This window comes from Lethenteron reissneri, chromosome 27 (assembly GCF_015708825.2).
Source record: "Lethenteron reissneri isolate LAM-NWPU_2019-01 chromosome 27, ASM1570882v1, whole genome shotgun sequence".
Taxonomy (NCBI): Eukaryota; Metazoa; Chordata; class Hyperoartia; order Petromyzontiformes; family Petromyzontidae; genus Lethenteron; species Lethenteron reissneri.
This window is the reverse complement of record NC_083805.1, coordinates 1,133,995-1,155,168: the sequence shown is the minus strand read 5'-3', so window position 1 is coordinate 1,155,168 and position 21,174 is coordinate 1,133,995. Positions and strand designations below refer to the sequence as shown.

At 57.0% G+C, this 21,174-nt stretch overlaps 1 protein-coding gene across 2 annotated transcripts; it reads right to left on the bottom strand.

Annotated features, from left to right (window-relative positions):
* Positions 1 to 21: 21 nt before the first annotated feature.
* LOC133348286 (NADPH--cytochrome P450 reductase) lies at positions 22 to 18,380 on the bottom strand. 2 transcript variants are annotated; one of them, XM_061561022.1, is made up of 16 exons: positions 17,914 to 18,380; positions 14,916 to 15,158; positions 12,869 to 12,917; positions 11,851 to 11,979; positions 10,764 to 10,913; positions 9,922 to 10,046; positions 9,710 to 9,799; positions 8,062 to 8,160; positions 6,875 to 6,991; positions 6,288 to 6,406; positions 4,551 to 4,732; positions 3,823 to 3,972; positions 3,442 to 3,709; positions 3,147 to 3,292; positions 2,359 to 2,441; positions 22 to 1,479 (listed from the first exon to the last, which is right to left on the bottom strand). In XM_061561022.1, exons 2-16 carry the CDS (start codon positions 15,107 to 15,109, stop codon positions 1,335 to 1,337), a joined length of 2,046 nt encoding a protein of 681 aa, XP_061417006.1. In that variant the 5' UTR covers positions 15,110 to 15,158; positions 17,914 to 18,380; the 3' UTR covers positions 22 to 1,334. The 2 variants fall into 2 exon arrangements, with proteins under 2 accessions (XP_061417006.1, XP_061417007.1); XM_061561023.1 differs by having other exon boundaries at positions 14,916 to 15,154.
* Positions 18,381 to 21,174: the final 2,794 nt, after the last annotated feature.

Below are 21,174 nucleotides of genomic sequence, written 5' to 3'. Positions count from 1 at the left end.
ACGGAACCCCCGCGGAAGCTGTTTCGTTAAACAGACCTTTATTTCACATTAAAATAATTTTTGCGGAACGTTAAAACAAAGTGTACATGTAAATCCGTCCAAAAATAAAACCACAGCCGATCGGAGCGTACGACAATTAAGAACCGCCGACAGATTTGACTTAGAATAAGCAGCTGCCGCTCTCCCTTTCATCTTAGCGCACGCCTACCTTAGCACAGCATTTACAGACTCTAAACTTAACGGCTACTCTTCATTCTTGACACACATACGACACATTGCACTGCCAGTTTTGTATAAAATGCTATTTCAGTTACTGATGAAAGACCAACGCTATAACAGGATTCCCTCTGACAAATGATCAAAAGTGCTCTGTAGCATTGTAAATATCACAGGCGGCGTCGACGCTACCGCCGCTCACGACCGTGAACGGGTTCGCACCTCTGCCGTAGCACTGCTTGCGTTGTTGACTCCACCAGTGGAATACGTTCGCTCCGTTAAAAAAATATTTTTTTATTCGGGTTGCGTGGAACTTCTAAAAAGCAAACGATTGCGCTAGGTATCCGTTGGCCACGATTGCGAGTCGCGCGCGGCATCTCAAAACAAACCTCGCCCGGCCATTGCGTTTCCCGTTCGTTCGGCCGACCACGCGGATCGACGCGGGTTTCCGCGATTGGGGTTTTGCTCGCACAACGCAGATTGCACCGTTTCTAAAGGAGAGCGTGAGCGTGTAATTTAAACACCATTTTAAAAAGGCACTCCTCACGTGAGCGGCTGATGCTGCCGCCGTTTGGGGGCAGGGGGTGTGGGAATGAGTTGGCAGGGGGTGGGGGGGGGGTTCCCGAGTTAGAGGATCACAGTCTCGTGTCCTCTGCCGGCCGGACGGCGTAGAACGGCCGCGTCCAATTTACTTTCCTCGCCGTCAGGGTCGGGCGGGGGGGGGTGTGACAGTTACTAAGATTGGTTAAAAAAAAGTTTTGCTTTCGAGAGCTTCGTAGGCATTTCAGCAACAATAAAAACGATTAGGGCTGAACACCTGCAGCCAATAAAAATCTGAAAAGTCCAAATTTTAAATGATAAAAAAACATCCTTTTTACCCGGCGTGTAACGACGGTGCTCACCACGTAAAATTAGAGCCACACAACGCCTTTAGTGCCGAATGGCGATTGGGCAATTGAATAAGTTGTCAAAACGTCAACTTGACAGCATAACCCCATTGGGACTGCCCGGTTAGATAGATTAGTTGGATGATCGATCGTTAATTCCAAATTAAACGCCCTTCTGCCGCTCCACGCGCCTCAACGGGGGGGAACTTGTCCCGAGCTGCGTCGCCGCGCTCAGCTCCACACGTCGCTCGAGTAGCGCCCCTTGGTCTGCAGCTTCTTCACAAAGTCCAGGGCCTGCTGCTGCGTCAGGCCGCCGCACTCCGACACGACCTCCGAGATGGCCGCCTGCACGTCCCGCGCCATGTTCTTGGCGTCTCTGCATGGGGGGGGGGGGGGGCAAAGGTGAGACGTGCCGTGACTCAGCCTCCACTGTCAATGCACTTGATTAAAAAACTATTTTTTTGTAACTTCCGCCGCTTCTGATTCCCGGAGGCTCACGGAGACTCGGTTGTTCCGCGCACTCGGACGGGCGACATTTGGAGCTCGCAGCTTTTCCGTCGGCGGTTCCATCAAAGTGGAACTCGCTACGATCGCTGCCGCACGATCGAGATGCTCCGTCGACACGCAACCAGTTCTGTCGGTAATCTATGATTGTGTAACAGAGCTCACAATGCACGAATATTGCACACTCGTGATAACCTAGGCCATATAAACGTAATTGCTTGTGGTCACATCGACCCCTTCAATAAGTCGCTACCGATGTAACATTAGCAAATCATTCTCTTTTCTTCTGTTTAACATGAATATGCACTCTTTAATGGATACAATACAAGTAAATATAAATCTGAATCGCTGAATTCCTGCCAATTGGTCGACCGAAACTGGACTCTGCCACAGGAATTTCCTCAGCTCGGGCCAGTGAGTAGGGGATGAGTATCGATTCACACTCATTTGTGTGTAAAACTTCAGACCGACTTGGCCAGACGTTTATTTTTGTGGCGTGAGGTGGTGTGCTCGATCGTGTGTACGTATGGGGTAACGTACACTGTTGGGGCAAGTGCTGTTAGCGAGTGCCTTTAAGGCCATCACGTCCCACGAGGGGGTGGGGTAGCCGGCATCGCGGCCGACCACCTTTGTCTCCGCAGTGACGATGCTGAGAGATTGCAGCGCGTACTCGTGCGAGGCCGAGTGACACTTGCCCCAATAGTCTGTTAGTCTCCCCACGCGGAAGATATTTGTCTTTGGGGTGACGTACCCACAAACGTAGATGTGTGCGTTGCTTTGCAGAAGCTGCCAGATGTTCTCCTTGTTCTTTGTGAGCAGGTGCTGGACGTACACCTGACAGGCACGTGTGCAGCAGGCCCGCAAAGGGCACGGAAGGTTAACAAAACTGGGTTCACAAAACAAACATCGCTTCCTAACATCGTATCGGGCTCGTCGTGAAACACGCTTATTGTGTTCTAGATTTGAAGCTTTCGTGACTGCAAGGATTCATATTCTTAGGTTTTTTCGGTAAAGTCACGTAGGTAAAAAATTAAAATTAATAAAAGTAAAATAAAAATCACGACGTTTCGGAAGCAACACAAGCCTCCGTCTTCAGGTGGAACAGTCACAGCACGATAGCTGTATCAAGTGAGAGGATAACACTTATTGTGTTCACACGATTAATTATTTCATTATCAGGCGTACACACGTCTACGGCGAGCGAAGGCGCAGTGGTCACCGCGCCACGCTACGAACTCGGCAACTGCAGCTCAATTCCCCAACACGGCTGGCATCGGAGGTGAGAGGCGTCTGGACCTGCCTTCGGCACCCTCCCTTCGTCACCAACACGCACTGACCAGCGTGGTGAATAATGGTCAAACAACCAACCCCCAACAATCCACAGATCAGGCATGGAGGGAGGTGTTCATCCAGCAGTGGATTCACGGAGTGCTGAGCAAACGACCGCTGTTAACATCGTCGTCGATCATCGTGACGTCGCCAAGTCGGGCGAGAGTCAATATTCTGAACGAGGCGGCGAATGAACGAGTCCTCTCGAACCTTTTCCTCCTGGTCGCGGGAGTAGGCCACGTGGAGCTGCGTGAGGACGCCCCTCTCCTTGAAGGCCTCGAGCTCCTCCTCGTAGATGAAGTCCGTGCTGCGATTACGGCAGCCGAAGTAGAGAACCGTCTCTCCCACCTCCTTGCCTGTGCAGCGTGTTGACACAAAGACAAAGCACCACCCACCACCCCTTATAGCCCTGACAAGACTTTTTGGGGAAAGCGTTGTTGTAGCGAGCACCTATGAAGGCCGGCACGGTTAAATAACGGTGACAGTGCGACCCCGCACCACGAACCTTGCTGCTTCTGCCACTCGCGCTCCTGGATGAATCCCAGGAAGGGCGCAAGGCCTGTGCCGGGCCCGATCATGATGATGGGCGAGCTGGGCTTGTAGGGCAGCCGGAACTGGGACTTGCGCACGTACGCGGGCACCGTGGGCTTGTGCCCGTTCTGCGAGGGGCAGCGCCCCTGCAGCCAGCTGGTGGCCACGCCGCGGTTCGTGCGCCCCAAGCGAGTCTTGTACTCCACCAGCACGGCGCAGATGTGGATGCTGTCGGGGAAAACCTGTGCCGGCGAGGAGCGGGACACGCGAAGGTGAGCGGCGCGCGCGCGCTGGCTGCGTGTGTGCGGACCGTGTGAACGCGTCAAGCGCCGGGCGACGCCGTGCGGGCCCTCACCTTGGCCGAGGAGGCGATGGAGTAGTAGCGCGCCTGCAGTCGCGGCAGCAGCTCGCACAGGTGGTCGATGGGAGGCTTGACGGAGGGGAGGTCCTGCAGGATGGCCAGGATGTGCCGCCGCTCGTCCAGCACCCAGTTCTGGTACTGGGTCTGCACGCGGAGACGGCCACGCGATCACCACGTGGGCAGCGGCAGGTGCGCCCCGCCCGGCGCCACCCGGCGCCACCCGGCGCCACCTCGGCGAGTCTCCGACCACGACGCCAGCGTTTGCCCGCACGCCGTCCGTGTTCAAACGGCGGCTGTGGTGCAGCGCTGCAGTCCCTCGAGGTTCAATATTTACACTGCGGCTCTCCGGACTTTACCAAAGCAACGTAAATATGTTCCACGAGGGCATTCTCCCGCGGGTCACCAAACGGTCCGCCGGGTCCTCCGGTACGGCCGCTCGACCGTCGCGGATAGCGGTTCACGTGAAAGAGGGTGGGGATGGTTGATTTGGGAGAGAACGAGCAATGGGCTCGTTCATTATCAGAGTGGTTAGGATAGAATGCAATCAGAGGAGGAGTTAGACATGGCTCACCCAGAAGAGGAGTAACACTCAAGGAGTGGTTGAATTGGAGGGAGGGGAGGGGGATGGCTCCATCTGAGTAGGAAGAGGAAGGATGACCCGTAGAGAAAGGTCGGGATCAGAGGAGCGGCAGGAACTCGGCGAGAGGCAGAGGAGGAGCCACCTTGCACTCGACGGCGGAGGAGGCCATGCGGCGCAGGAACTCCTGCTCCTTGGGGTCGGACGCGTACTGCGCCAGCTCGTAGAGCACGTTGGTGCGCGGCGGGTTGGTGATGTCCAGGTAGTGCAGCAGGGCCGTGCGGTACGTGGTGGGGCAGGGGAAGGGATGCTTCTTGTTCGACTCCTCTGTGAAAAGCGACGGAACGGGTGAACGGGTGAACGCGCGGGGGTCCCGGTTGACTTCCTGCTGCTCAATCGAGCGTCGAGGCGCTCCGCTTTCCTCCTCCCACGTGAATAAGAATAATAAACAATCACGTCGTGATAAATACCCAATGCAGCAGTAGCAGCAGCAAGGCCCCCCTGAAAAAGAATCATACGACTCGTTGTGGCTCTCATGGACAAATACGTCAATGACTATCAAATAAATAATAATTATTATTATGTGATGAAGTGCAAACTGTCTGCGATCGTTGTAGGAGGCAGGACCGAGTACAATTCGCCTCCTCGTTAAACACCGGGAACACAGCAGAATGCACGAGAGGCAGAAGCAGATCGTCATCGGTAAGCTGAACGTTTGTTTAACGTTTGCTTAACGTTTGTTTAACATTGACGGTGTCATGTTCCACCCCAGTCGTTGCATGCCACCCCCCCACCCCCCCCCTTAAACAAGGTCACGCTACGGGGTTCGCCGTCCAGTGTCCTCGGCACCCCGCATCCACTACACCTCCGCTCGCTGCGGCGGCCACGACCAAGTCGCGTGCCGCCTACACCAGTCTACCGGCACACGCTCGGCGAGATTGGGGCACACGCGTGCGCTCGCTCTCTCCTGCGCTCGCTCTCTCCTGCGCTCGCTCTCTCCTGCGCTCGCACGCACCCGCACCGGAGCCACGGGGTGGAGCCCACGCGACAAGACAGCCTCCACGCTGACAGCGGAACGAGATAAGGCATCGCTCGGCACGGCCGTTAAATGTAAACGGGCGCCGTTGGTCACGTCGACGGAAAACGACCTCGAGTCGCTTTGTTCCACGGCGAGCGCGGGAAGGTCACGCGCTGGTTGCGCAACGCGAGCGAGCGAGGCTCCGGCAATGAGCGAGTGGTTCAAACGGCACTCGTCCATCACCGTCACGCGCCATGGTCAATCCGCTGCTTGATGAACGCCTCGCCAAACAGTCTCCAGGATCCCGCACGATGTGACAATCCACCCAGCGCCAACGCACGAGCCAATTTCGTCGCTCCATCTCCCCCGATGGACATCCTCTTGGGTCGCGTTCCCTCCCTTGGCTGCCTGCTCCGTTATTATCCACGACCATTGGCCTCGCAGCGACGCATCTTGCCCGATCCCACTGACGTTTTTTCACGATGTCTTTTAACCTCATTAACGTGTTCGCCTTTCTGACTCGCGGCGTACATGCCAATCTCTTCGTGCATCTTGGCGCATTTGTTCTCTTTAATCTCCGCATATCGCAACGTCTGAAGGAAACACAGCCGGCAATTCACACGCACGGCCAACGTGCCGGTCCTCCTCTCCCTCCCACGCCACCCCTCCTCCCCCGACCGCGATCGATAAGGGTACAACCGCCCCCTCTTCATTCATGTCCAAGTTTCTGACCCATGTCGTCAAAACAGCGGCAAGCGGGCATTGAAGTAAAAAAAAAACAAGAGCCGGATAAACGTACACGCACACACACACAGAGCCAACATCCCTCTCCTCCTCAGCCCCCTTCCGCCCCTCCCCGAATACCGTCAAGGTTGTTGAGCGAAAAAACGGTGTCGAGGTCGGCGCCAAGGAGACGCGCCAGCTCCTCGACGAGGGCGCCGTCGTTGGTGGGGAACACGGCCACGTGGTCGCCCGCCTCGTAGCTGCTCACGAGGGCCACGGCGCAGCGGAGACGGCGCACAAGGACGCGCAGCAGCAGGAGGAGGTGGGTGTTAATAATGACGACGACGACGACGATGATGATGTTCGTGTCTGCGCAGCCCTGTTAGTCAATCCACTGCAGGATGAGGGCCTTAATGTCAAGAGAGTAAGAGGTGACCGGGTAGCTCAGACGTTAGAGGTCAGGCTGGGTAGGGAAGTGCTGCCACCGACTGTGTGGACCAGAGGTCACTTCAAGTGATCTCAGAGGTAGCTCTGTGACATCTGCTTATGTGGGCCGTTCTTACCACTCTGCGAGAGATCCCATTGGATCCTTGGATTCGTGACATTACGCCGATAGCACAATGTGGCTAAAATCGACTTTTAAAAATGAATATAAATAATGAGGATATCGTGGGCGACACCACACGACACCACATGAGAGCCGCCACCACTACCGCCGCCGCACTCACCGCATCTTCGATCCCGAGATGTCGAGCTCCAGGTGCATGAAGTGGCGATCGTTGCCGCGGTTGGTTTTTCGGTTCACGGTGACGGGCGACAGGTACGGGTTCTTGGCATCAAACGGCCTGGGGGGGGGGGGGGTGGAGGCGACGCGGTGCGGCTTCATCGCGGCGTCACAAACCACGGCCGCACAACCACAACCAACCCCGTGTAGCCCACAAAAGGCTGTTGCAGAATGTGCTCTCAAAGCAGGAAAAAGCAGAGATTCTCTCTGCCATGGACAAGGAGCCACTGACCGAAACGTCACCCAAATGACATCGTTTGTCATTTCAGGGCCACAATGTTGGTGAATGTGTCGAGTTGTTGAGTTGTCGAGTTGTTGACTAGAATCACAGTTGTGTTGTCAGCGAGCACCGATTACGGCAAGTACGGGGCATGAGAGGGGCTGGTGCGGTCAGTACCACGCCCAACCACCTTTGTCTCTCAGTAATGATGTTTACACATTGCACCAGGTACTAATTTGAGGCCGAGTTGATCGTCACCGATGCTTGCCAGGGCCATGAATCGGACACGGCTAACCGGGTTTGTGAGCACAGCGAGCTGACCACTGCGCCACTGCTGCCCACTGTGCGTGCGTCCCAATATAACGACACGTGGATCCATTGACGGGACGCGCTGCTGGTCACTGTGTGGGGATTGGAGGCTGGTAGAGCACTCATCAGTAACGACGCCTCTCCCAGTGCGTGTCCGTGTGGAATCGGTTGGCTACTGCAGGCTCGTCAGCCTTAGACCACGTGATGACCGAGGGTGCCTCTACTCTGCTGCGGGTGACATTGCACTTTAAAATGTTTATTTCCATCTGAATTTTCTAACTGATCGATTGCTCCACCCATGCTGAAGATTCTGCTGCCCACCAGACGGACTGATTTGTCTCATCCACACTGTGTTCAACCACCCACCCACCCACTCACTCACTCATCCACCCACCCGCTCACCCACCCAATCACCCAGTCACTCACCCACCCACCCACCCACCCATTCAGGAAACGCGTTACGCTCTTCTCTATTTACAACTTCGACGACGGTTCTGTTTGTTGCCGGGCACTTGGCGTTTTGGGCCCTGTGCTCCGCACCTACGCGAGTCAAAAAAAATCACTAAGGACCTCGGAGGAGGGGTAGGTGGAGGGTTACGCACGGTTTCTGGGTCTCGTAGGACTTGAGGCGGCTCATCTCCCCGGCGAACACCTTGTTGCTGTTCACGTCGGCGTCAATCACCAACTCGTACTGCCGGATGCTGGGAACGACAGGACGAGGGCAACGGCACACGCGTCGAGCAAACGTATCGAGCTGGGCCGCGGTGACACAACACGGAGGAACACACCCGGACGCGCTCGCATCACATCTGGCCGAACCGCCAGCTCAGAGGTCGACCGTAATTGCAACCAGCAATTTGGCGGCCAAGTGCGGCTCAGAGGTCAAAGGGCGGAGCAGGCACTGCCGAGATCCTGGGTTTCGATCCGGCGTGCAGCCGCCTGTGATTAAGCTGGGACCTCAAATGTACCGAGTTGAGGGTCTCTCAACCTGGTCACTGACCACTGATTGGGAAAAAAAAAACGAAATCACGTTAAATTTAGTTCTGCAGTTAATTTAGATGAATTCCAGCTCTGCGAATTAAAATATCGGGTTAACCTTCATGCGACAGCGCTGCCCTCGACTGTGTGGACCAGATTTCACTTGACGAACGGATCTCAGAGGAAGGTCTGTGATACCCACTTCCATGGGGCGTTCTCTAATATGAAGAATCGCACTGCGAGCAACCTGAATGTATACCTGGTCTCGCGGCGTAAATTTTTTTTAAAAGATAAAATATACAATTACAGCAAAACGGTGAACCCAACTTACAATTGCCGCGACGTTTTGTTAATTAACGATGGAAGTTCCAGTTACGAATGAGAGTTACGAATGTGATTCACCCCCCCCCAGGTCTCGCAAACACCGCAAGTAAGAAATGTGTTTCTGTGCCAACACAAAACAAGTATTTGACACAAGACCCTTGAATCTCTTTAGCCTGACAAGACAATAGCGCCCTTATTGTGAACACCTGTGCGTGCTACACGTCCATGGTTTGAAGCGTGGATCATTGAATAATGAGCTCAGTACCGCACGCACCTGACTTGCAGGCTCAGCAAGGCTCGCACGATAATCTGCTAACAATCGAGTTGCACTGGCGCGTGCCAATTTGCGTTTGATTTAGCGAGCAAAATGGCACAGGTGGTGGGTGACCAGTTCCGAGGAGCCGGTGAGGATATAAAGAGACCTGGGCCCAGCCTCTGGGAGGCGATGGAGAGGGCACCGGTACCATGGTTCAAGTCGGAGCGGGCGCTTGGTCCGCGCGGTGAGATTCCCCGGCGAGGAGGTTCGTGGAAAGCGCGAGTAGTACAAGGGCCGCGCTACACCCACCATCACGGTTCCGTGCGTTTTCGCCGCTCGGCTGACCGCAGTGTTGCCCTGGTTACGTGATTTACAGACTTCCTGTGCCGGCCAATGTTTGAAAATACGAATCGCATGACCGACAAAACCGTTCTGCAACAGCAGAAGTAACGCTCGTCTTGCGAATGACAGCGGCAGCACTGAGGTTCAGGAGCTCGATGCCAATGTCGAGGCCCTGCTGCTGACCACGACGAGAGGGCTCCTCTTCCTCCGGTTAAAGGCGCGTAGACCACGGCGATTTACCCTCGGGCCCATCGGAGTAATTAGAGTAAGTAATTAGAGACCGGAACGTGACCCCACGGGCACCGTTCAGGCCCGAGACGGAGATGACGCAGCTCTCGTTTGGCTCTCACCTGGCGTCGTCTCCCGTCGGCTCCACCCCGAAATACTCGCACACGGCCGGCCAGAAGCGCTCCTTCCACGTGATGAAGTCCTCCTCCAGGCTGCGGTGGGGGGGGGGAGGGAAGGGGGAAAGGACACAGCGACGGTGAACGGAGGCGTAGGCACGTGTGGGTGGCGGGGGGCTCGCGGGTTTGGTCGCCGTGCGTGGCGGCGTCGGCCGTACTTGGCGTCGTCGTCCCCGGATCCCAGCTCGAAGATTCTCTCGGCCCCCAGCTCCTCCAGCCGCTTGTCCAGGTATTTGCCCATAGCGTTGAAGTGTTCGTACGTCTTGTTGCCCAGACCGAACACCTGCACGCGCGCAACGCCATCGCCACCACGTAGATGTTTACCACCGCGCGACCTTTAAGCGACCCCGCCATGCTACTGAAGGGCAAACAAAAGCGATCGGCTTGGCTGCGTTTTTTTTGCTTTGTCACGGCTGAGCGTAGGCCTGAACGGCCAGCAACAAACAGCACTATTAAAGGTGTAGGAGATGTGAGGAAAGGAGAAGTGAAGTATAGCAATGTAAGAGCCTCCAAAAGAGGACTTGTGAGACTCTGGCTTGCTTGGCGAAGTAATCGCCCGAGTCCCAAGACTCTTTATCAGGGGGATATTGCATTGGGAATGCTTCGTGTGGATAGGAAACCGAAGAACCCCGAGAACACCCACCCCACGCGTTATACGACGGCCGGCACTCAAGGCTACGTGCGGATAGATTCACGAATCTACACTGCCATACGCTCGGCTGGATCGCAGTGCGAGACTCCAACATCTGGTACTCCCCGGGGCAAATCCCCCCCATTAACACTCACTGACCAGGCTCAACCCAGCTCGGTGCGCTGAACTCCGACGCGACCGCCCGCCCGCCCGCCCGCACGCTCTTGCAACGATTTTGCTGGAAGCAAACGTGGTGGAAGCTTGTGACGTTGCGAGCCCCGAGCGAGGGGGGGGGGGGGCGAGCACGGCGCTGGAGAGTCGAGCGTCGTCATCGTCGTCATGCCCCCGCTCGGGAGCGACGGCACTCACCGCGTACTTGACCCCGGCGAGCTCGAGCGAACCCTCCTGCAGGAGGTCGTAGAACTCCTGCGCGTTGTCCGTCGGGTCGCCCTCGCCGTACGTGGCCATGCAGAAGACCGCCAGCGAGTTCTCGATCTTCGTCAGCTGGGGCAGCTCCGACTGCGTGACGAGACGCTCCGGTTAAACCGTCCGCAAATGCTTTTGACTTAAAACAAATAACGACGAAACTTGACACGTATAATAGGTGACGTTTCGGGCAATGGCTCTTCTTCATAGTTATGCCTGAAATGTCACCTATTTATTTCTTCCCTTTAAGGCCACGCACAGTGTTACCGCTGCCAATGCAGAATCGCCAAATAATAACGAAAACAAAACAGGTTGAACGTCACTTTTATGTATTTATGCGATCTGACCCAAAAAACCTGTGTCATGGATGATATTGGTCGCGAAAGCCTACAACGTGTTAAACTGATAACAAAACAACCACAGTGAACTCTCGGTTGTTTTGATCGCGGGGAAAAAGGGAAAGGCCAAAGGGAATGTGGAATCGTGGCTCCACGGCACCTCCCACGCGCACGCCGAGTCCAACGCTTCGCGGCTCCGCGCTCGGGACTTCAATCTCTCCGAGAAACAAAACACACGACGCATCTTACACCTCCATCCCCACGCGACGCCAAGTCAAAAACAATCACGCGTTCATAGCCACATTAACGTGGGTTTCATATTACGAAATCCACGTTAATGTGTCAGCTTTGTAAGGGAGATCATTCCTCAGCAATTAAAATAGGAGAATCTAGCGATGACGGCGGTAATCACTTTGCGACTTTTGAGCGTTTAAAAGTGTGTACTGGTGCGGCGTTTACCTCGCTGCGCTACGAACCCAGCGACCCGGGTTCCATTCCCAGTTGCAGCCGGCGAACAACAACCGCACCCGGCGGTTATTGCTGGGCACCCCCCCCCCCCACTTCACCGACCCCCGACCCGCACTGAACAGCGTGGCACGGCAAGGGTCAAACGCAACCCACCCCCCCCCCCTGCCCGCCACCAGCGGAGGCTTTTATCCGACGGCGTACGCCGCGTGCCCGCGTAGACTCACCAAGTCAAACTCCTCAGGGTCGGCGGGCATGCCCTTCATGCCATAGCGCTGGGCGTCCTTGGCAAGGCGTCCGGCGAACTCCTCTGCCGTGCCTGTCTGCGAGCCGTAGAACACCACCACGTTGCGGCCCTGGAAGGGGGTGGCGGCGGCGGGGGGGAGGAAGGACGGTGGAGGAGATAGTGAGGGGGCGTTCGCTGTGAGCGCTGCCACTGTGCGCCGCCCCGCACGGCGTTATCGGAGGGGAGAGACTCTTTCATGTGACCCCCCCCCCAACGTCTACGTCTCCTAAGCGCCGCAGATTGCGACGGATTTTCCTGTGTGTGGTGTAAGATCTTCCCCCTGACCCCGCCCCCTCTGCTGTGCCAATCTTGTTTTCCCGTGCCTTACGTCTGTTTCGCCAAGTTCATTTCGTCAATGTTGACGTTTAGAGAAATTTGCCAAGGTTTGGATCGTACGGTTACATTCGATGGCCTCATCGCAGGGGCGGGCCTGGGTGGGTCAAAGGTCAGAGCGCTGAGTTGCCACCATCGAGAGCCTGGGCTTCAACCCAGGTATCAACTGGCAGTGACTAAACAAGGTTTTAGAATTGTAAAGATGTTGATGGTTTCAGCCCGGACAACATAGACTGGGAAAAACTCAGGTTCTGCACTCAATTTGGGGATTTTTTTTCCCCACTTGTGATTATTAAAATATCAGTCTGACTGCCATGCGACACACCAAAATCTAATATGCCAGAACGGGGGACAAAGTTCAGCCCTCTACCGTGCGGGCCAGGCCACTATAGAAGGAACCTCGGCGGTAGCTCTGTGATATCCGCTTCCGCGGGCCGCTTCTCTAACACGAAGGACCGCATTGCCCGCTGGTAAGAGCACGGAACGGAATCTCTCGCGCCGACGCAACGCTGCTTGTGCAATCGAGATAGCCGTGGGAGGGGAAAAACCGATAACGTGAGGAATGCGCTGCATCGTCGGCGCTCGTCAAGCTGAAGCAGATGTTGCCGGAGGAGCGGTCCCCTCACCGTTTTCACCATCTTGTTGAAGAAGCTCGTCTCCCTGGGCGCCGTGGTCCTGCGGCCACAGAACACAAGAGTCCAAGCGTGGAGACGTGGAGACGTGGGGCCGAGCAAACAAACCCGCACGCCACGCCGCCACAAGCACGGCAGCACGTTTCGTCGCAACCACGAACGTGCGCGCTGGTCCTTCCCTGCCGTTTGAGATTATTCTCCCCTTGTCAGTGGATGAAGGGCGCCCCCCCCCCTCCTCCTACGCCCCACATTGTGCCAACCTCACCAGTGAGGGTTTTGGTTTCGTGCCCACAGGGAAGCGTGGAGCCCGGAGAAAACCCACCGCCCGTTATGCTAGGGGGTGACGCTCGAAGCTACGCACAGATAGATTCACTGATAAACGCTGCCATACGCTCGGCTGGCACGCAGCGCGAGCCTACAACACTTGGTATTCCCCGGGCAGCTCTCCCCCATTCTCCCTCACTGGCCAGGCTCAAGCCTTCTCGGTCTGCTGAACTCCGATGTGATCGCCCGCACATTCAGCATTATTATTTTGTTGTAGGCAGACGTGGCGGAAGCTTGCGATCACAAATTTTGGCGTCACAGGGGTTGTTTGACCATACTTCCCCACGTTGGTCAGTCACACTAAAATGACTCATCACATTTAAATTGATTGTTTTCACTTAATGCAGCTCAAATGTAAGAATTAACAATGCTGGTTTTGACTGACGCAACATTCCTAGCAGGGCATATTCACGAAGTCGTCCTCGTGCAGATGCAGACGGCTACTGAAGTCGATTTCAAGAGTAGTTCTATGACATCATCTTCCGGCCATGTTCTCTGATACAAGGTGGTACACTGCTGTCTGCGAGAATTTCCGAATTGAAGTCACTTCATGCTATCGGTGACCTGACACCGATAGGATGATTGGAAATGAATGGGGGAGGGCGGGGAGACAGAAACCCAATGTGTATTCTCATCCAACTCGAACGTTCCAGCGCTGTCCTCGGCTTTCTGCCAAAAAAACAGAAAAAAAAGGCCCAGAAATGACGATGGTGCGTGCCTGCGCCTACGTGACTGCAGGAGGCAGGGGCGTATGTGAACTCGGGACGACGTTCACAATAGTTTGCTCCCCGTGAACTTTGCCCCCTCCCTAAGCCACGAGCTGTCCTTGAGTGCGCACGTGCTGCCCCGACTTGCGTAATAACTCCCCGCCGCCGGGTTGAGCCGGGTCTACGGGCAGACGCGCACGCTGAGGGAACGTCTGCCGCCGAGAAAGTTATTTGGTTACCCCGGCCTTGCCGGGGCGCCATTGGGCTGGCGACCGGCACGCAGATCGCGTGAAGCCAAAACACCCGACAAAAGGCACAGAGCATTCCCCGAATCGCCATGGCGCCTCGCTGCGTTCTACGCCAATGCCAAAGTGCAGCCACGCAGAGCGCACCGAATTTAATCTACGTCGGTAACGGCACAATCTGTACCCTGTCGTGAAAGAAAAACAATCCGTGGCTGCTGGAGTTTGAACGCGAGCCCGTGTTTTAAAACCTGTCCGGCTGTGTCCCTTGCGCGTGCCGACTTCCCATCGCGAGAGGTTTGAGCCTCTTGGCACCTGCAATCCGACACGACAAATCTCCTGGCGTAAGCACGGTAACGCACTCCCGTAATTGTGAAACCTCGAATCGGCCACTCGATTGGGTTCCAGGCTGTTTCCATCCAAGCCGACCTGGTTGTTCCAAATTGCACGCGTCTCACACTGTGCCTCTTTGCCCTCTAATCCCTGACATTCTTGATGGTTGGGGGGGGGGGCAGCATCTTCACACAACTGCTTCCCTTCTTACACCGAGTCTGGCAATGTGTGCGAGTAGTCGTCGCCAATTCAAAGTGTACTGCCATGAAAGAAACCGACTCAGTTGGTTCCGTGGGTAACAGAAATGATGAATTGTCACCGTTGGCGGTGGACGGTAATTTTTTTAGCGTACGTCAAAAATAAAACTCCACATCCTGTTCAATGCGACCGAAATGAAGTTTTGCGAACCGTAGGGGGGGGGGGGGGGCGACGTACGGGATTTGAAGCTTCTTGAGCTCCTGCACCTCCTCCTTGGGCTGGCGGAAGAAGAACCAGTAGATGAAGAAGCCCACGATCGTCGACAGCAGCAGGAGGTCCAGCGAGCCGAACATGGTGGCGGCGCCCTCCTCCACCGTCGCCGCCTCCGGTGCCCCGGCCACCACCTCGGGCCCATCGAGTTCCGGCTCCATCTCGTCACTTGCGCCGGTGTTTATTCCGTGCTCGAGGTGGAGGTCCTGCCTGCACAGACCCCCGCCGCAACGCGACGGCGTCAGAGAAGACGCTAACAGCCGGTGCTCTCCGCACGTACAGGGCGCTGTACTCATATTCCTCGGGCATTTCAAACAATACGGTAAAAATAATCATCGTTTCTGTTTGGAAGAGTGTCCTTTACACCAGAGTGTGTAGGCGACCCCGGTGGCAGCTGTCCCAGAGGTTAGGAGCAGGAACGAATGACTGTAAGGAGGTTCAAGAATCAAAGTGTTTAGTTTGTTGTCCTTCCCCCCGCACCTCCAATTAGCAGGGTTGGCTACGTACGGTGGGAAAGAAGTCCAATTTACAGACACACATACTGCTCAAACTGGCATTGTGACCACCAGTCGTCCCTGGTGGTGGCCCCGAGCCAATCGGGACACTTCCACATTGCTATGACGGCAGCCCCGTGACAGCGGAGAGTTGTGTTAATGTCATAGTGATGCGGGGTGCATGTGTGTGGGATGTTTGCTCGGGTTGCACGGTCTCTTGCACACTGTTACGCCAGAGTCACGCGCAGCAGATGGTGACTCAGTTATTATTCCCGCCGCTTACATGACACGGCAGATTTGGAGAAACATCGAGGGTGTGGGACATGCTTGGGTCATCACAAGGCGGCTTCCCTTATCGACTGTCGGCTGTGACCACCGTCACTGGGTCACCCCCCCGCCGCCACGGCACTCCACTGCTGCCCGTCTCGACATGTCCTGCTGCACAACCAAGTCACCTGCTGCACTTGCCATGAACTACCAACGCAGGCTGCTGCGGCGTCACGACCACCACCAGCTTCGCCACCGCAGCCTCCTGCTGCACGTCCCACCACCTCCAGCGGTGTCCACCCCACGTGACACAAGGCGCCTGCTGCCAACTTCGCAATATCCCGCTGCGCCCACACCTCTCAATGTCCCGCTGCACTTCCAACCTGCTGCACTTACAAATACCCCCCCCTCCCTGTGTAGCCTGCAACAGACTGTTTGGCCAACTGCTGTTAGCGAGTAGCACCTATGAAGGCCGGCATGGCGTACGATGGGGTGGGTGGCCAGGACCACGCCGGACCGCCTTTGTCTCCCCCGTGCTGATGTCCACACACCTCGCCAGGTTCGGGTCAGATATTCGTCACCTATGTTGGCCGTGAGCGTGAATCGAACTCGGGTTTGCTGGGTTCGTAGGGCAGTTGCGCTCCCCATTGCAATGAACACAATCCTGCCGCTGCACTTCCCATATAACCCCCCCCCCCTCGCTCTCTTCGTGGCCGGGGCAGCTGCCCCGACGTCTGGCGCCAACCACCGTGCCTCGCTGCACGCGGGGCCCGGGTTCCATGCCCGACCCGGGGCGCCTCTCGGCGTGCGGTGCTCTCTTCCCTCTCCTCCTGTTCTCCGGCTTCTCCCTCCTCCCCGTAGCTCAACAACAACAACCCCACCACCACCACCACAGTGGCAGGAGCCACCCCGGGGTAGACCATCTCTCAACAACAACAACCCCACCACCACCACCACAGTGGCAGGAGCCACCCCGGGGTAGACCATCTCTCAACAACAACAACCCCACCACCACCACCACAGTGGCAGGAGCCACCCCGGGGTAGACCATCTCTCAACAACAACAACCCCACCACCACCACCACAGTGGCAGGAGCCACCCCGGGGTAGACCATCTCTCAACAACAACAACCCCACCATCACCACAGTGGCAGGAGCCACCCCGGGGTAGACCATCTCTCAACAACAACAACCCCACCACCACCACAGTGGCAGGAGCCACCCCGGGGTAGACCATCTCTCAACAACAACCCCACCACCACCACCACAGTGGCAGGAGCCACCCCGGGGTAGACCATCTCTCAACAACAACAACCCCACCATCACCACAGTGGCAGGAGCCACCCCGGGGTAGACCATCTCTCAACAACAACAACCCCACCACCACCACAGTGGCAGGAGCCACCCCGGGGTAGACCATCTCTCAACAACAACCCCACCACCACCACAGTGGCAGGAGACCCCCCGGGGTAGCGCCTCCCGGCCCCAGGGGGTCCCCGCTCACGGCACCGCCGACGTCTCCCTTATCCCCTCGCGGGGGGGGGGGGGGGTCGGGGGTCGAACGGAGCAGTGGGGGGGTCACCTCCCTCATCAATAACAGACGAGCACAACTGTGTTGGGTCTCCTTCAGGCATCGTAAATGTACAAGGTGAACGTTACACGAGGAGAGAGATGGTTGACCCAACACGCGGCATCTCCTGCTGCGCGTGTCGCTCTGTACCGACGGAGAAGCGAGCACAAGTGTGGCCCGGGGTTCGACCTTCGCCGCCTCATCAGCAGCAGCATTATCATCAGCATCATCATCAGCAGCAGCAGCATTATCATCAGCATCATCATCAGCAGCAGCATTATATCATCAGCAGCATCAGCAGAGTCGGGGGCTAAGCTCGAGGCGATCAACGCCGGTGACCCGTCCAGAAAGATGATGATGATGATTATAATCATGATTATAATCATCATCATCATCAGGTGCGGGTCATAGTTCGCCACGCGCTGCTGTTGCACAACGCTGCGAGTTCACCAATCGCCCCCCCCCCCCCGACCACAGCGCCCCACGACATCTTCACGGCCGCCGCTGGCATGATGACCCGGCCCCACGCGACCCTCACTTGACCCCGACTTGACCCCGACCGTCAAATAGGTCTTCTGGGGGCGAACCAGACGGGACAGACGAGGGCGGCACGAGACGAGGGGAACTCACTCACCTTGTGGAAGGCGGAGAAGCAGAATCGCGTTGCTCGCCTATTAGAACTGAGGGGAGTTGTCGTTGTTTGTTGATGTTGGTGGCGGTGGTGGACCAGGCCGCTTAACGGGCAAGGCTGGTGGACTACGGCTGGTGGACCACAGCGGGTGGACGGTACCGCCTCGGTGTGGTGGGTGGACGCGGGCTTGAGACTCCACGCGGCTTCCGGCCCGGCTCCCCGCCGATGTCACTTCCAGCGACGTGAATGGAATGTTTCCGGAGCGGGCTGACGCCGTCGTCCCCTTTGCTCTCGCTCGCTCGCTCTCTCTAGTGCTATACTCGTCGTCGTCTTCTTATCTCTCTGTCTCTCTCCTCCGTCCGTGTTCGTCTTTGTTCTCGAGAGAAGAGGCTGCCGCTGCTGCTGCTGCCGCCGCCGATGGTGCCCCGGGGCCGTCGTGAACGGAAGAAGGCGGCCGGCTACGTGACCAGGGGGGTGGTGGGGCGTGGAGGAGGTGGTGGAGGCAACGCGCTGATTGGTGGGGGTGGAGGGGGAGGAGGCAACGCGCTGATTGGTGGTGGTGGAGGGGGAGGAGGCAACGCGCTGATTGGTGGTGGTGGTGGAGGGGGAGGAGGCAACGCGCTGATTGGTGGTGGTGGAGGGGGAGGAGGCAACGCGCTGATTGGTGGTGGGGTGGAGGGGGAGGAGGCAACGCGCTGATTGGTGGTGGTGGAGGGGGAGGAGGCAACGCGCTAATTGGTGGGGGTGGGAGGGGGAGGAGGGCACGCGCTGATTGGTGGTGGTGGAGGGGGAGGAGGCAACGCGCTGATTGGTGGTGGTGGAGGGGGAGGAGGGCAACGCGCTAATTGGTGGGGGTGGAGGGGGAGGAGGCAACGCGCTGATTGGTGGTGGTGGAGGGGGAGGAGGCAACGCGCTAATTGGTGGGGGTGGAGGGGGAGGGGGTGGAGGAGGGGGAGGGACTCCGCGTGACGCTACCGCCTTTAAATGCCTCGCGCAGTGGCCACGAGAGACGAGGGGGCGGCCTCGGCGACGGAGTCGGCAGCCGTCTGATGAGGAGGGGCTGGGTGGGGAAGGGAGGGTGGGGAGGGGCTGGGTGGGGAGGGTGGGGCTGGGTGGGGAGGGTGGGGCTGGGTGGGGAGGGTGGGCTGGGTGGGGAGGGGCTGGGTGGGGCTGGGTGGGGAGGGGCTGGGTGGGGAAGGGAGGGTGGGGAGGGGCTGGGTGGGGAGGGTGGGGCTGGGTGGGGAGGGGCTGGGTGGGGAGGGGCTGGGTGGGGAAGGGAGGGTGGGGAGGGGCTGGGTGGGGAAGGGAGGGTGGGGAGGGGCTGGGTGGGGAGGGTGGGGAGGGGCTGGGTGGGGAGGGTGGGGAGGGGCTGGGTGGGGAGGGTGGGGAGGGGCTGGGTGGGGAAGGGAGGGTGGGGAGGGTGGGGAGGGGCTGGGTGGGGAGGGTGGGGAGGGGCTGGGTGGGGAGGGTGGGGCTAGGTGGGGAGGGTGGGGCTGGGTGGGGAGGGGTTGGTCACCCCGTGGTGCCCTTATAAAAGTCAACGTTTAACCTACTCACGCCGGCTTGTGCCCGCCCTCACAGTCGACCATATTTGTGGAATACACCACGCCGCCGTTGACCCTGCAGGCCATTGACCGAGCAACCCAACGTTTCTACCAGCTCCCTCCGCAGGACAATGTGTTTCCAGTGGAGGGGTGCAAGGTGGGAGAAGGACCGAGCACGGGACTGGACACAGGGAGACGGAGGGACACACAGAGAGACAGAGAGAGCTGATAGGGAGTTGCCCGTTTTTGCGCAACTCATTGCACGGGGATGTGGATTCTCATGATTGATCTCTGACCGTGATCCAACGCAAGGCGAGGCTATATTAAACGCCACAGACCTTGGAACCATATCGCCATGTAATATATTACATATGTGCACTGTACTCTTTTAAAGCCTCCAGCCCAATGCGGGGGCTACCGTGGGGCCACGTGTCTTACAGCGGCATTTGTTGAAACAGGCAAAAACTCGGGACCTGGCTGAACCTTCGGGTGATTTGCCTCGACCGCACAATCAGGATTACTCAAATCCACTGGATGGGGCGCCGCTGTAGGATCGGTGACAACCGCGACGCTTCCACACTCGCATCCTGGCCGTCACTCGTAAAGTTACATCACCCAAAGTTGCGCAATCACGGAGACAAAGACAGGTCGAAAATTCATGAAGTTCCTGAACCAAGAGCCTCGCTTCCCCCCGGGCAGGTAACTCGAGAAGATCGTGTGAACCATGTGTATGTCGTCATGATGTTGTGGTTGGTACTATGCTTGCTCACCCACGAAAGCCTGGGTCCTGCCAAGTTTTCGCAGTTGGATGGGAGGCGCGATGGTTGGTTGTGTAAAATCCCAATTGATGTAATTGACGGTGTCATTTTGGCAAATTTGGCCCATGACCACCGTCAGTTGCCTTCTCGTTTCGAATGACGTCAGCGTATCTTTAACGTCCACTGCGAATCAGACGTTCGTGTGCTCTGATGGTGAATTAATAACACTGGCATCATTAATCAGGGCGGACGCTTGATTCGAGCCGTGAAGCTCGATAACAAAGCGAGCCGCGTCACCGCCCACGTGTGTGTCTGTGAGATGGAGGGCAACGCCGAGTTTGTTTACAGTGGTCAAGTCGTCTGTATGGCCTCGGTAGACTTGATATGAGATTAGGGGCCGTCCATAAATGACTTCACGCGATTTTGGCCGATTTTTGCCCCCCCCCCCTCTTAAACGTATGTGCTGCTGCGAGATGTTATCTCCCTCGCCTGGGATGGAGGAGGTCGTGGGTTCGATCCCAACCCTGACGCCTGCTGTATATTTGGAGTTTGTTGTGTCTCTCTCCCAGTGCTCGCGTGGATTTTTTTGTCCGGGCCCTCCGATTTTTCCCCCTCCGCATTTAGAAACACGCATTAAGATTGTTTAGGTTAATTTGGTGCTCTGAATGTCCAAATGATGGGCCACTTTGTTGAGCTATCATTTGTGGCCAAGTGGTTTCTGAAAAGCAGCTACGTAGCTCAGTGGGCCTTACCTGGTAAAATAAAAATGTGTGATCGTTTTACTTTAGAAAGATGCTGGCTGTCGCATTGCTCAGCTGCTTTGTATCGCAGGAGCGAGTGGTGTCCGCGAGGGGGCGCGAGAGACGCGCGGCGAGAGGCAAGGCGCACACCGTGGAGCCATCAACGTCAACAGGACATGATCAATCCGCTGCTGGATGAAGGCCTCCCTCCCCAAGACGCCG